This window comes from Cervus elaphus, chromosome 3 (genome assembly GCF_910594005.1).
Source record: "Cervus elaphus chromosome 3, mCerEla1.1, whole genome shotgun sequence".
Classification (NCBI taxonomy): domain Eukaryota; kingdom Metazoa; phylum Chordata; class Mammalia; order Artiodactyla; family Cervidae; genus Cervus; species Cervus elaphus.
Window position 1 is genome coordinate 43,371,262 of NC_057817.1, and position 13,016 is coordinate 43,384,277.

Sequence of the window (13,016 nt, forward strand, 5' to 3'; positions counted from 1 at the left end):
ATTCCTGCCCTTCACCCACTAGATGCCAATAGAACTGTCCTCCTCCCCCACTCCAAATCAATAAAAAATATCTCACACCTATTCCGAAATGTCACCTGTGACCAGTATTAACCCCCACTTGAGAACCACTGATATAATCAACCTGCTATTGTTTGTTTATCTACTTTGTCACAACTGGAAACAGGTGCTTTCATGAAACTTCGCTCGATCATCAGCCTGGATGGGAGGGGAGTCTGGGGAGAATGGATATATGTATGGGTGAGTCCCTTCCTTGTGAAATTATCACAACATTGTCAATCGGCTATACCCCAATACAAAGTAAAAAGTTAAAAAACAGTGGTGCTTATAAATATCCTAACATATAAACTTAGAACTTCTCCAAACTACTTCTATAGCTTAAGTTTTTATCAAGGAAGAGCATATTTTAAATTTTGAGGTCCATTCCCCAGATTTCCTCCCAGAAATATTGTAGCAATTTATTATACCATTAAAACAGCAGGAATGTCATTTTCCCAGATCCTGTCCATTTCTAGGTACTATCAATTTTTTAATCTTTCTTGGTGATAAGCAAAACAAAGTATTAGTTTGCCCTTCTAATGTGTAATTCTTTGATTGCTAAGCAGGTTAGTAGCTTTTACTATGTTTATTGACCATTTGTGTTACTGCTTTGGTGAACTACCTATTAATGTCCTTGCCCATTCTTGATTTTGTAAGGGCTATGAATTCTTCCAGTTTGCAATTTTTTTTGGTAACCTTTGAGATTTCCTGAATAAAATGTATACACTTTTATGATGTTAAATTATCTGCCTTATTATGGTTTTACCAATAGTGGTGTCGTGCTTAGAAAGATCACCTCTGAAGTCTTAACTGTAGTGTTTGAGTCTTTTATGCCAACCTTATATACCTCCATATCTTTCACACTCTAACACTGAGCCTTTTTGACCTGTAGACCACTGCAAATAAAATTTGAATGTACATAGGGATCATCTGGAAATCTTATTAAAATGTATCTTCTGATTCAGTAGGTTTGGAGTGAAACAAAGGATTCTGCATTTCCAGCAAACTCCCGGGTGATGTCAGTGTTGTCTGGACCACACTCTGAGTGGCTAGGTTGTGGCCCTTCAGCCCTCAAACCCCTATTCTCCCTACCTCCTTTATCTGACTTTGGCTTTCTCCTGAATTTGCTTCTCTTCCTATCTACTATGAACCCCAAGCACAGCAATTTCAACTATACCTCACTCCTTTGTTTATCTGGAATAAGAACCCTGGCCATCTCCATCCCAGTATGGACCAAGCCATATCTTCTCCAGTCTCCAGCCACATCACCACTAAAAGAAATCACATAACTGCCACTTGCTTCTGTAACAAATATATGATTTTTAACATCAGATCAGAAATCCTTCACTTTGTTCCTCGACAGTTCCCTTTCCCATTCTTTACAGTAATTTTGCCTAAATTTAATCTCCTCAATCCTATCCCACCTCCTTTCAGGCCTCTGATGAATGAATGACAAAGAACTTCTTAAAGTCATATAGTAGAAATAACAGAAGAGTAACTGCTGCATACTTTTTTTGAGTCCGCTCAGCAACTCAATAACATCATCATAAGATTTTCCAACTCTTAGAAATTTTGCTTAAAGATTTATGAATCAAACTAGGTTATTTACTTAATAGACATCTCCCAGTTATTTAGGTAAGTACAGTTATCATTTCCATCTTACAGACTAGGAAACTAAGGTACGATGAGTTGACACAACCAGTGAGTGTCAGAACAAGGACGGAAACCCAGATCATGATGCTCTTAAACCTCTCTGCCTCCTGGGAAGGTTCCTAAACGCTTGGTATATCTATCTATCACAAAGAAGAGTGACTAGCAATTTTCAACTCTGGAAGGCACATTCCATTCACATTCCCAGGCCTCGGAAATTCTGTTTAATTTGTCTGGGGTAGTGCCCTGGAACTACTGTTTTTAGCCCGTTAAAGGAGAATGTTATCCTAAATCAGTGCTTTTCAAACGTTTTACACTTACTGGACCCTTGGCAGAAGTCTCCTGTTACCCTGAGAGGTGATGTATAACAGGTGTGTGAGGTGTTTGCCCTCCCTACACACCCTCTCAGGTTTTGTTCAAGTCCTTGCTGTCCCTTCTGCAAACACAGACCATTCCATCCTTTCAGAAAGAAGCACTTTAGGCCCTGAAACTGGCCTGGGCAGCGTTGGAGGAGGGAGCGTCGACATTACAATGATGACTCTGATGCCTTCTTGCATATGATTTCCAATTTGTCAGTGTTCAATTTAACTCTGATTTAGTCAAACTTCCCTGGTGGCTCAGCTGGTAAAGAATCCGCCCGCAGGGAGGGAGACCTAGGTTCGATCTCTGGGTTGGGAAAAGCCCTTGGAGACGGCAACGGCTACACACTCCTTTTCTCTGGCTTGGAGAAGTCCACGGACTATATAGTCCATGGGGTCGCCAAGAGTCGGACACGACTGAGCGACTTTCTCTTTCTTTCATACACTATAAATATTTGTCGGAAATTTTCCTGGACTCCACAGATCCATTTAAAACTTCGGAACACACGTTCTGAAACTGCACGAGACCGCAGGGCTGCGGGTGCCTGGAGCGTCTGAGAGCTCGGCCCTGGCGAGTCGAAGAGCGTAAGTGCCCGCCTGCAGCTGCGGCCGCCCGGGACTCACGGCGCATCGTGGGGCTGCAGGTGCGCCCCGGGCTTGCCGGCCCGCACAGCCCAACGCGAGAAGCCGTCCCAGCCCTTGCTGCAGCTGTTGGGCGGAGCGCGGGGAACCCCTACATCAGACGGAGCCGTGGCCGAGATGAAGATACTTCCAACCTGGGGCGCCGGCAAAAACTAAGACCGCGCAAGGTAACTCAGTTTCGGGAAGCGCTCAGCCACGCCTCGGCACAAGCCGCCGCGCCCTGGAACCCTCGCGCCGCGTGGGCGCCGGCGGGCTCAGGTGAGAAGCAGGCAGAGGTGCCCGGGTCGCCCGGCTAGACCCCGCCCCGGAGTGCCTCGCGCGGTGTCTGAGTGGGCTAAAGAGACGTCAGTCAGATGTCGAGGGCGGGACCTGAGCTCGCCCGCCCCCTGGCCCAGCTATAATGTCTGGTCTCGGCAAGCGGCTGCAGCCAGGCGGCGGTGTGCGCCTGGGCAGGGGTGAGGCTTGGGGTGCGCGGGGTCAGGCGCAGCTGCTGCGACTGTCGGGCGATGGAGGGCGGTGGGGACGTGGGGAGGGGCTGGGTGGGCTACGGGATGGTGGGCACCTGGGGCTGCCGGTGCTCTGGGTGCGCTAACTCCCGAAGGTGTTGCTTCCAACTTTTACCTCTTTCGGAAGCAGCGAGCTTTAGTGTCGGGAGATCTGATACTAAGAGAGCAGAGCGGAAGCTAGTAACATTCACATTTTCCGTCCACCCCACCGCCTTCCTTTTCTGCTCAGCTTTATTATTTTTATTCATCTCTAGAACATGGACTGCGCCCGCCTCTGGCTAGGGCTGCTGATGCCTGCGGCAGCTGCCCTGGACTTCAGCTACCACCACCAGCCAGAGATGGAAGCGTTTCTGAAGAATATTGCCCAAAACTACAGTTCTATCACTCACTTACACAGTATCGGGAAATCTGTGCAAGGTAGGGTGCGTCTCCTGTGCTTCCCAAAACCTCTAGTCCTCACTTTCATTCATCAAATATACTTTAGCTTCCTGTCTCCTTTCTATGAAGCTGCTCAGAGGGGCTCCAAGCGGATCCGTCACTGTCTTGCGTGTAGGTTGCCTCTCCCTTTGTGTGTTGCGTTGCTTTTTGTCAGGGGAGTCCTACGATCTGAATTTTACTAAATGTCTCCGCTGTCCTTCGGGGTCGTTGAATGCTTTGCGTGAATGACGTTCTGATTTTGGATTTTGCAGACAGATTTCCTGGAATGAATATTTTAGCCTTTAGTTTTCTAGATAAACTTTTGCAGAGGAAGTCTGTTTACCCATCTCAAGTTTCCCTTTTTGATGGCTTCTTTAAATATGATTCAGACTGTTAGGATCCTGTCTTCAAGTCTCTTTTAAGTCGAAATAGTGCAGTTCTGTTGGTGAGATTTCTATATCATGTATAATTAGCCCTACGGCTTAAAGTTATGTGAAAAAGTGACTCTGGTACTGATTAAAAGGCTGTCTTAAAAATTATTTATTGGAATAAGACAATTGCTGAATAATAAGTGTACCATAGCAGTGACTGGTATTGCTCCTAGTATTTTCATGCTCATCATTTAAATACTTTTCTAATTTGGAAGCCATATACTGAGTATAAACATATACATGTATATTATATTAATTCTTTTTTAGTAGATAGGAAAACTGAATCATAGTGAAATTAGTATTTTGCCCAAGAACACCCAGATCACAAGTGAGTTTTATAACCAGGATTGGCATTCAGTTCATTCTGCTTCAAGGCTTTGGGGGACAAGGCAAATAATTTTACCACGTATTATTAATCTTATATTGGTACTTCCCCCAAAACATACCGGTTGACTTAATACTTAAGTTTTGTCAAGTGTATATAATTTGGATCTCAACTCTTCTTTTTTTTTCCCACACCAGAATAATACTTTAACAATCTGCAAATCTGTTCTTTTGGGTTTAAGTCCTGCAAAATGAGTGGTAAATCAAAGATCTGTGCCCGAGTCTCTTGGATCTCAACTCTTTATAAGGTGTGTTTCAACCCCAACTGAATTTTAGCTCTGTGTTTTTCAGCCAATTTAGGAGTCTCTTAATCATTAATGATTACTGAAGATCTTAATGATTCTGAAGTAATCATTTCCCAAAAACTTAAGGCCATGGTTTATATTGTAAGCAGTATTCCATAAGTTTGCTTATATGCAATGCAACAGAAAAATCCTAGGCTTGTGTGTAATGGCATCTTTGTATTTAAACAGCATTGCTAAAGAGTTGGTGCCAGAATTATTCTATATTGCTCTATAATCCAAAATTATAGAGATTGAATGTATGAGAAAGCATATTTTGAATCAGTGTACATACATAGCCTTTTGAAATTGTTTTCCCCTAGGGGTAAAGAAGAGCAACTTTAAAAGATCTAAGAATACTAATTATATCAATAAAGGAAATACAGAGCAGAGCTGACTTGAGTTATTGTTCAGTCATCGTTTAAACCACAAGGCAATGTGAATGTTGTTAATTTTTAAGTACTAAATGAGTTCGCTTTTATTTTTTCAAGCACAAAGTGCTTGTGCAAGAAAATCAGGCACTCTGTCTCAATGTCAGCCAGCTATTTTGAATTACCCTGCATGCTATCAGACTATAGCAATAATGAAAGCCAGCAGGCTTAATTGTTTTTACCTGTGTGCACTCTTGCAGTTAAAGGACTGGGGAATTATCATGTAAAAATACAATAATGCTAGTTTAGGTCAAAGGTTTGTACTGAGTATGCTCTGAATAATTACTCTGCTTAAGAAAAATCCCAAATCTGCTATTGGGTTCCGAGCAGGAGGTGAAACTGTACATTGGGACTGGGAGCTGGTTGCCAGGGCATCCTTGGATGGTTGTTGGTACTCTTTTTGCTAGATGGACAGTTTTCCCTGGCCATCTTGCCCTCTGATGTAAGATGCTTGCCTAGCAAACATGATTTACTATATGTGTTACTTATTTTTCTTTTTTTATTATGAATGTGGACAACCTGCCTAGAAGGGAAAGTAATATTCCTACCTTGCCAATTTATTTTTAGCTTATGTAAACGCCTGTCACATGTATTTTCACTGCTGTGATCATGAATAGTCTGTTTTTTTCTCCTAGTTCATATTATTTCATTATGTATTTCTATGAATTGAATGGTTTGCTAGTGTGAATTGGTTGCTATATAATATTTTACCCTTGATTATGTTAATTTCTTCGTCATTCTTTGAGCCATCTATGTAGTTTCTGGTGGCCTGTTATAAACAGTGATGCTAAAAAAAAATGCATGTCGTGATTAATGGCCTCCTATTATAATTGATTATTTTTCCAGTTTTTAATTTTGAAATGTTTGAAACCTACACAAAAGCTGAGCACACAACATCACTCATTATTAGAGAAATGCAAATCAAAACCACAATGAGGTACCATCTCACACCAATCAGAATGGCCGTCATCAAAAAGTCTACAAACAATAAACACTGGAGAGGGTGTGTAGAAAAGGGAACCCTCTTACACTGTTGGTGGGAATGCAAACTGGTACAGCCACTGTGGGGAAGAGTGTGGAGATTCCTTAAACTGAGAATAGAACTACGATATGACCCAGCAATCCTACTGCTGGCATACACCCTGAGGACACCAGAATTGAAAGAGACACATGTACCCCAGTATTTATTGCAGCACTATTTACAATAGCTAGCACATGGAAGCAACCTAGATGTCCATCAGCAGATGAATGGATAAGCAAGCTGTGGTACATATACACAATGGAATATTACTCAACTATAAAAAGTAACACATTTGAGTCAACTTTAATGTGGTGGATGAAACTGGAGTCTATTATACAGAGTGAAGCAGGTCAGAAAGAGAAACACAAATACTCTATATTAACGCATATATTTGGAATTTAGAAAGATGGTAATGACAGTCCTACATACAGGGCAGCAAGAGACACAGATTTACACAGAACAGACTTGGGCTCTGTAGGACAAGGAGAGGATGGGATGATTTGAGAGAATAGCATTGAAATGTGTATACTACCATATGTAACATAGATGACCAGTGCAAATTTGATTCATGTGTCAGGGCACCCAAAGCCAGTGCTCTGGGACAACCCAGAGGGATAGGGGTGGGGAGGGGGTGGAAGTGGGGTTCAGAATGGGGGAACACATGTATACCCGTGACTGATTCATGTTGATACATGGCAAAAATCATCATCACAATACTGTAAAGTAATTATCTTCTCCTATCTTTTTAATTATTCCTAAGTCCCTTTGTCTAGTGTGTTTGGCACATATTCAGTGATTTTTATGTTTGTTTAGTGGCTTGAATATTCGCCAAAGGAAAGTCTTGTGAAGCAAGCAGAAAAGTGTGCCATTTGTGTCCTGCCATCAGATAGTCCCCTTTAAAATACAAATGCATTTGTTGTATCAATAGACTCCCCAGCTTTTCTCTTCACATCCCCTCAAATTAGTTCTACGACCATTTTAAATAAGATTTCCTACATCTATTCTAAGAATCTTCTCTTTCCTCTTGCTAAGTCTAACCTTTATCTGAATAAGGAGGGTTGCAAAGGCCAAGGGTTAGATAACAATATGTTATAAAGTGCTTTCCATGTATTGGGTGTTTTATTTATTTATTTTTTTTTTTGTATTGGGTGTTTTAATACATTATTTAAATCTCAACGTCTCAAAGTAGGCATTAATGTCATTTACAGAATGGGTCCAATGAGGTAGAGATAAGTCAATTAACTTGCTGAAGATCACATAGCTGACAAGTGTTAGGTCTCAAGCACATCTTTCTCATCAAGGAAGCAGTTCCACATAGATGTGGTTGCATGGAGATTGTGGTAATTAGTGGAGAGTTTCAGAGTCATGTTTTGGGCACATTTGATCTGAAAATAAAACTTCTGCCAAGATCCAACACCGTAGTTAGTTGCCGCTTGTCTGCTGAGCAGTTGAAATGTGACCAGGCCAAATTAAGATGTGCGACAAGCGACTCTGAAGATTTAACACCAAAAAGTAAAATAGTCCATTAATATTTTATATTGATTCCTTGTTAAAATGTTTTAAATATATAGGCAAAATAATACATATTTAAAAATTAACCATCTGGTTTTAATGTGGTTAACATGGTTGTGGTTTCTAAAACATTTTAAATTACATATGACTTGCACTGCATTTTGGGCTGTGCTGATCTGGACAGAAATTTGTTATGAGCAATTTTTTTTCTGAGTACAGAGGGAACTCAAGTTCATTTAGAAAATTGGGAAGATATAACAAAGCACCAAGAAAAAAATTAAAATCTCACCATCCAAAGGAAACATGTAGTAAACTTGAAAGACTATATGCTCTTTGTGTTTTTATCCCCTCCCACTGAGCCAAATGTCCTGCTTGCCTGTGCAAACATATTTCTAAAACCTAACTTTTAATGTCTGCTTCGTGTCCTATCAATGGATGTACTATTGTTTATTTAACTTAGACCCCACTGATGAACATTTAGTTTGTTTCTAAACTTTTCCTGTTATTAAAAAAAAAATGGAGGTTCAAAACGGAGGGGACATATGTGTACCAATGGCCGATTCATGTTGATATATGTCAGAAACCAACGCAATATTGTAAAGCAATTATCTTTCAATTAAAAAATAAATTAAAAAAACTTTAATGCCATAGAGAACATCTTTGTAGCTAAGACAACTAAAGTTGCCAGAATGCATACAGGCTTGGTAACCACAAGGCCCAAGTTCAAATTCTAGATCCTCTCTTTTGTAGCAATGTGACCTTGGGTGGTTAGAATAATTCCTGGAACATGATAAAGTATTACCTAAGCGCTGCCGTTCAGGATAAGGCCTGCTATTGGAGATACATTTCCAAAAAGGAAGTTACCAGCACTTAAAGCAGTTTTATATATTTGATACATGTAACCAAACTTATTTCCTAAAAGAGTGTATTGGTTTGATAATCGCACAAGAAATGTATGCCTAACTCTTCTAAATCTTATATCAATGATAAATCAGGCATTTAGTGGCTTTAAAGATTTCTGTAGTATTTGCCAAAGTGTATAGAGTTTTGGTCATCAGGATGAATATGTCCTAGAGATCTACTGTACAGTGGGGTGCCTATAGTTAACAATATTGTTTACTTTAACATTTGCTAAGAAGATAGATATGCTAAGTGTTTTGATGATGATGATGAAAGATAACTGTAGCATAATTTTTTCATGATTGTTTAAAGTATAAAGGAGAATTTATTTCTCATGCATTTCCCCCACGAACTCTCACTGTCCTATATTCATTCAACAGGTATTTTATTGAATTTCTCTGCCAGGAATCTTCATAACATTGCATATGCTCAAAGCTCTCCCTAGAATTGGCTGAGATTCCTGCCCCACAGAGGCGTGCACTGTGTTTACGTACATTGTCTACTACCTTTGACTGGGTAGATTTTGGCTAGCAATCTACCCTCAGAAAGAACATTGTATTTAAGACTTTTGCCACAACATTCAGCTTTCTGTTCCTCTGTTCATTTCTCAGGTGTGATCGGACAGCCAGTTTGCTTGAGATCCTGCATGAAATGCTTTTTGTGATGTAAATATTGACATATTGAGGACTAAATACCAAGAAGACCACTGAAATCTAGGAATTTCAGCTGTAATATACATGTTTGTGATTTCAGGTTACATTGAGTTAGCCTTTCCCCTTCTTTAACTTGAAATATAAAGTCCTTTTCTGAAACATCTTAGGAATATCAGCCTTGTTTTATAATCACTCAGTTTCTTAAGGACACTGCTCTTTTTTTCTTACAAGGAAATGATTTAGATTTCCACCATATTTGTAGGATGATATTTGAAGAGGATGAGATAGAATATCCAAAAATAACACAGAATTTTACTCTGCTTCTTGTGTCTAGGAACCGTTTTTGTTCCAAATCTCAAATATATCCAAACACCAATACTCTAGGGCCATTTGAAACTTAAAGGATAGTGACAGCCAACATTAATTGAATTTACTCTTTACCTAGCACTTTATATATACACCTCACCTAATCACTCTAGCAAGAGTGTGAAACACCATTATTACCCTTCAGTTCACATGGGAAGAATTGAGATTGAATGAATCATCCATAGACAGTAAATGACAGAGGAGTGATTGGAACCAAAGTCTGTCTTGCCCAATAGTGAACCCTTAAAAGCCCTTTGCTGAAAAAACATTTCTCCAGTTACCTTTTGTCTCTTTTTGTCCCTTTCCCCTCCCCCGCACATCCTTGCCTCTCCCCTTGCCCTGATCCCTCTGATTCTGAAAAAGTTGACAAGCATACTCTGTCATCCAAGAAAAGGCCTATTTTAAATGTTTTTTTGTGCTGAGTGATATTCTCTAGAATTCCTTGACCCCTTTTCAGTGTTTGCAGTTTCATCCAAAGCAGTGTGAATTCCATATTTTGGTGTAGACTTAATTTTTTTCTTTATACCAAAACTGTTTGATTATAAGGCAAAAGGAGACGGCTGAAGTTCTGGTTTGCACACTTTGGGGACATCCACCCACCTAAAGGCCATCTCTGGAGTTGATAATAGTGTTTCTCATTAAGAGCAGTACCGCCCCCTAGGGGGAATTTTGAAAATTGAGGGATGGTTTAGGCCATACCTTTGAAGTCTTTGGATGGGGGACGTTGCTAATAATGCATCATCCTGGTGTTGTTAACAATACACAGAATTGTCATGCATAGTGAAAAATCATCCCCCATACTTTCTAATGTCTTCCATAAGTGAAAGACAAGCTTACCATCATCTGAGCCTAAAACCAATTATTTTATGTACAAACGCAAAATACTTTTCCCTCACAATTTTAATATGTAGCAAACTTTCCAGGAATGTAACTATAGGTAAATTGAGGAAAATTTGATTATGTTCTTCAAAATCAAGGAAACTTGATTTTGAGGTATTTCACATAAAATCCTGACACCAGTGGGCACACAGCTGTATCAGTCTGCATTTGTAATAAATGCCTTCACTGCGAGTCTCAAGAATTGATATAAGCATCTTTTTCATTGTGTCTTTTAGTGGATGATGCCCAAGTTTTTACATATTGATAAGATGTTTTATTAGAAATTGCTTTCTTTTTATTTTTCCTTGACATATAAATCTTTTTGAAATTACATAGGCAAATATTTTCTGTGAATTTTATGCCAGCATAGTAAATAAAGGAAGAGTTGCAAAATATTGAATGTGAAAAGAGGCATCAACTGATAGGGTTTGAAACTGTTGGTCTAAAACCACAGATGCAGACAGCTGATAAGGACCCTCTTCAGATTTGTGTAGTCAGCGTCCAAAAGGTATTTGGTTTCTGTTCTTAACCAAAAAACTGTGTGTCTGGAGATAACACCATGGTGATGAATAGAATCTAGAGTTGAGAACTAACTGCTGTTCACCCTGTTTCCTTCCTTTATTTTGTGCATTTGTCTGTTTCTCAAAGAATACAAAGTCAGAAAGTAAGATAAAAATATTAAAGTAAAAAAAAATTGAAATATGGTTGATTTACAGTGTTGTATTTCAGAGGTACAGCAAAGTGATTTAGTTTATACATAAAATATGTGTGTGTGTGTGTGTGTGTATATATATTTCAGATTCTTTTCCCTTATAGGTTATTACAAAAAAAGTTAAATTTTAAAGATTATATCAAAAACCAACATGCATTTGGGTTAATGGAAAGAGATTAAATCGGAACTTCCTATCTAGTGATTTAAAGTAATTGGTACTCTTTCTAGCTCTAGAGTCTTTCAATGCAATATAAGATAATAGTTTGCTGAGAGGGTAGGAAATCCTTATTTGAGTTTGGGTGCAAATAAACAGACATTAAATACAGCGGACATAAGTTCCACATTAAAATTTTTTTCTCATGCCTGTTTTGTAAGGACTGCTGCATGTAAGATGGTTAAAAAATGCATATTTTCTAGTCTGTGACCTTTCCCATACGTAACTATCAAAAGCTCAACTGGAGGTTTAGTCTCCACGGCATCACAAAAATGCCACCAACTTCAAACAAGTTGGCTTCAAACTGGCTCCTCAGACTTATCCTGAACCTCCCCAGAGCTTCCTGAAGATAACAGCCTTCATGGTGGGGTATAAAGGCATTAACAACAGGGTAAACCCTTCAAATATGCAAGTACTGTCACAGAGTCTGGGAGAAGAAAGCAAACCTTCAATCTGTATAAACAAAGAGCTCTCAGTTAGTTGTTGACTCGGTTTTTTAAAATTGCTCTGATGGAAATCTCTCCGGGGAAAGCAGAACCACACGGACGCACAACCCGCGTCACCTGAATCGACAGTTCCCCCGATCCTTAACTGACCCCCCTTTCCAGCGAGTGCACAGGGAGACCACGAACACAGTCAGGGGAAAAGTGGCACAGTGTCACATTTTCAGAGCAGGAATGGATGGTGGAGACGGCTTGATCGTTTACTCAGTTGATTGAGCTTAATTCAAAATGCCATCTCCTCCTGGAAGCGTTTCTCTAGACGCTTGGGCAGAGTTGGTCTCTTCCTGAGCATCGTCCAGCCCCTCTGTCTGTATTGCACCCGGAGGGCAGGGCCCAGGCCTTGCTCATCTGTGTATCATAGTCCCAAATACGTGGTGATTATATGTGACAGGCGCTCTGAGGGTCACAGCTGAAGAGTTTTTCCATGCATTGTAAAGGAAACTTTAATGTAAATACACTTTTATACAGTATAGTATATAACATGCTATGTGTATGTATATAAGATGTTTACTTTTATGTATACTTTTATATACATTTATGTAGTTGCACGTACTATATGCAACTTTATGTAGTTACATATGTAGTATGTATCCATAAGTGTCAAGCAAATGAAATTGTTTTCTGGCCACATAAAGTATTTTGCTCAAACTACAGTAAAATACTATGATAACGTGGGGTAGTGGTGATGGAGGACTCACAGTCACTGGCGTGTAGGAGGAGGCAATAGGGACATTAGTGTCCTTCAGGCAGTAAAGGGGAACTGAATTGCTCTCTGTCAACCTAAGGGGTTTTATCCCCTCTCCCCTCAGCCCCCCAGATACTAACCAAACAGGTGTTAAAAGAGTAAATAAATATAAAAGATACACACAGACCCCTTTCCATTAAGAAGAGTTTAAGTAAATATCCCTGGTTTTATTTGAACAGTGCAAAAATAATTCAAGTGTATTTAGAGGATGTAAAAAAAGAGAAAAGGACCATGTGATGAAGCCCTCTCCACCCCCACCCCACCTCCACACACACACAAATGTTAAACAGGTACTTGGAATCCCTTAATTTTAAGTCTTTTTTTCCCTTCCAAACTCAGCAATGCTTTACAGA

At 39.8% G+C, this 13,016-nt stretch overlaps 1 protein-coding gene and 1 long non-coding RNA gene across 2 annotated transcripts in view; both read left to right on the top strand.

The window, feature by feature from the left end:
• Nucleotides 1–3,121: 3,121 nt before the first annotated feature.
• The window catches only part of CPM (carboxypeptidase M), a 74,166-nt gene continuing 64,271 nt past the window's right edge, over nt 3,122–13,016 (top strand). The window contains exons 1-2 of the mRNA XM_043887614.1: nt 3,122–3,163; nt 3,469–3,631. Of these exons, the coding sequence (XP_043743549.1) occupies nt 3,472–3,631 (160 nt within the window). The 5' untranslated portion in view covers nt 3,122–3,163; nt 3,469–3,471. The remainder of the gene's footprint in view (nt 3,164–3,468; nt 3,632–13,016) is intronic.
• Nucleotides 6,369–9,407, top strand: LOC122683789. Its single transcript, XR_006337818.1, has 2 exons — nt 6,369–6,424; nt 9,203–9,407. It is a non-coding gene; the product is annotated as an uncharacterized LOC122683789 (long non-coding RNA).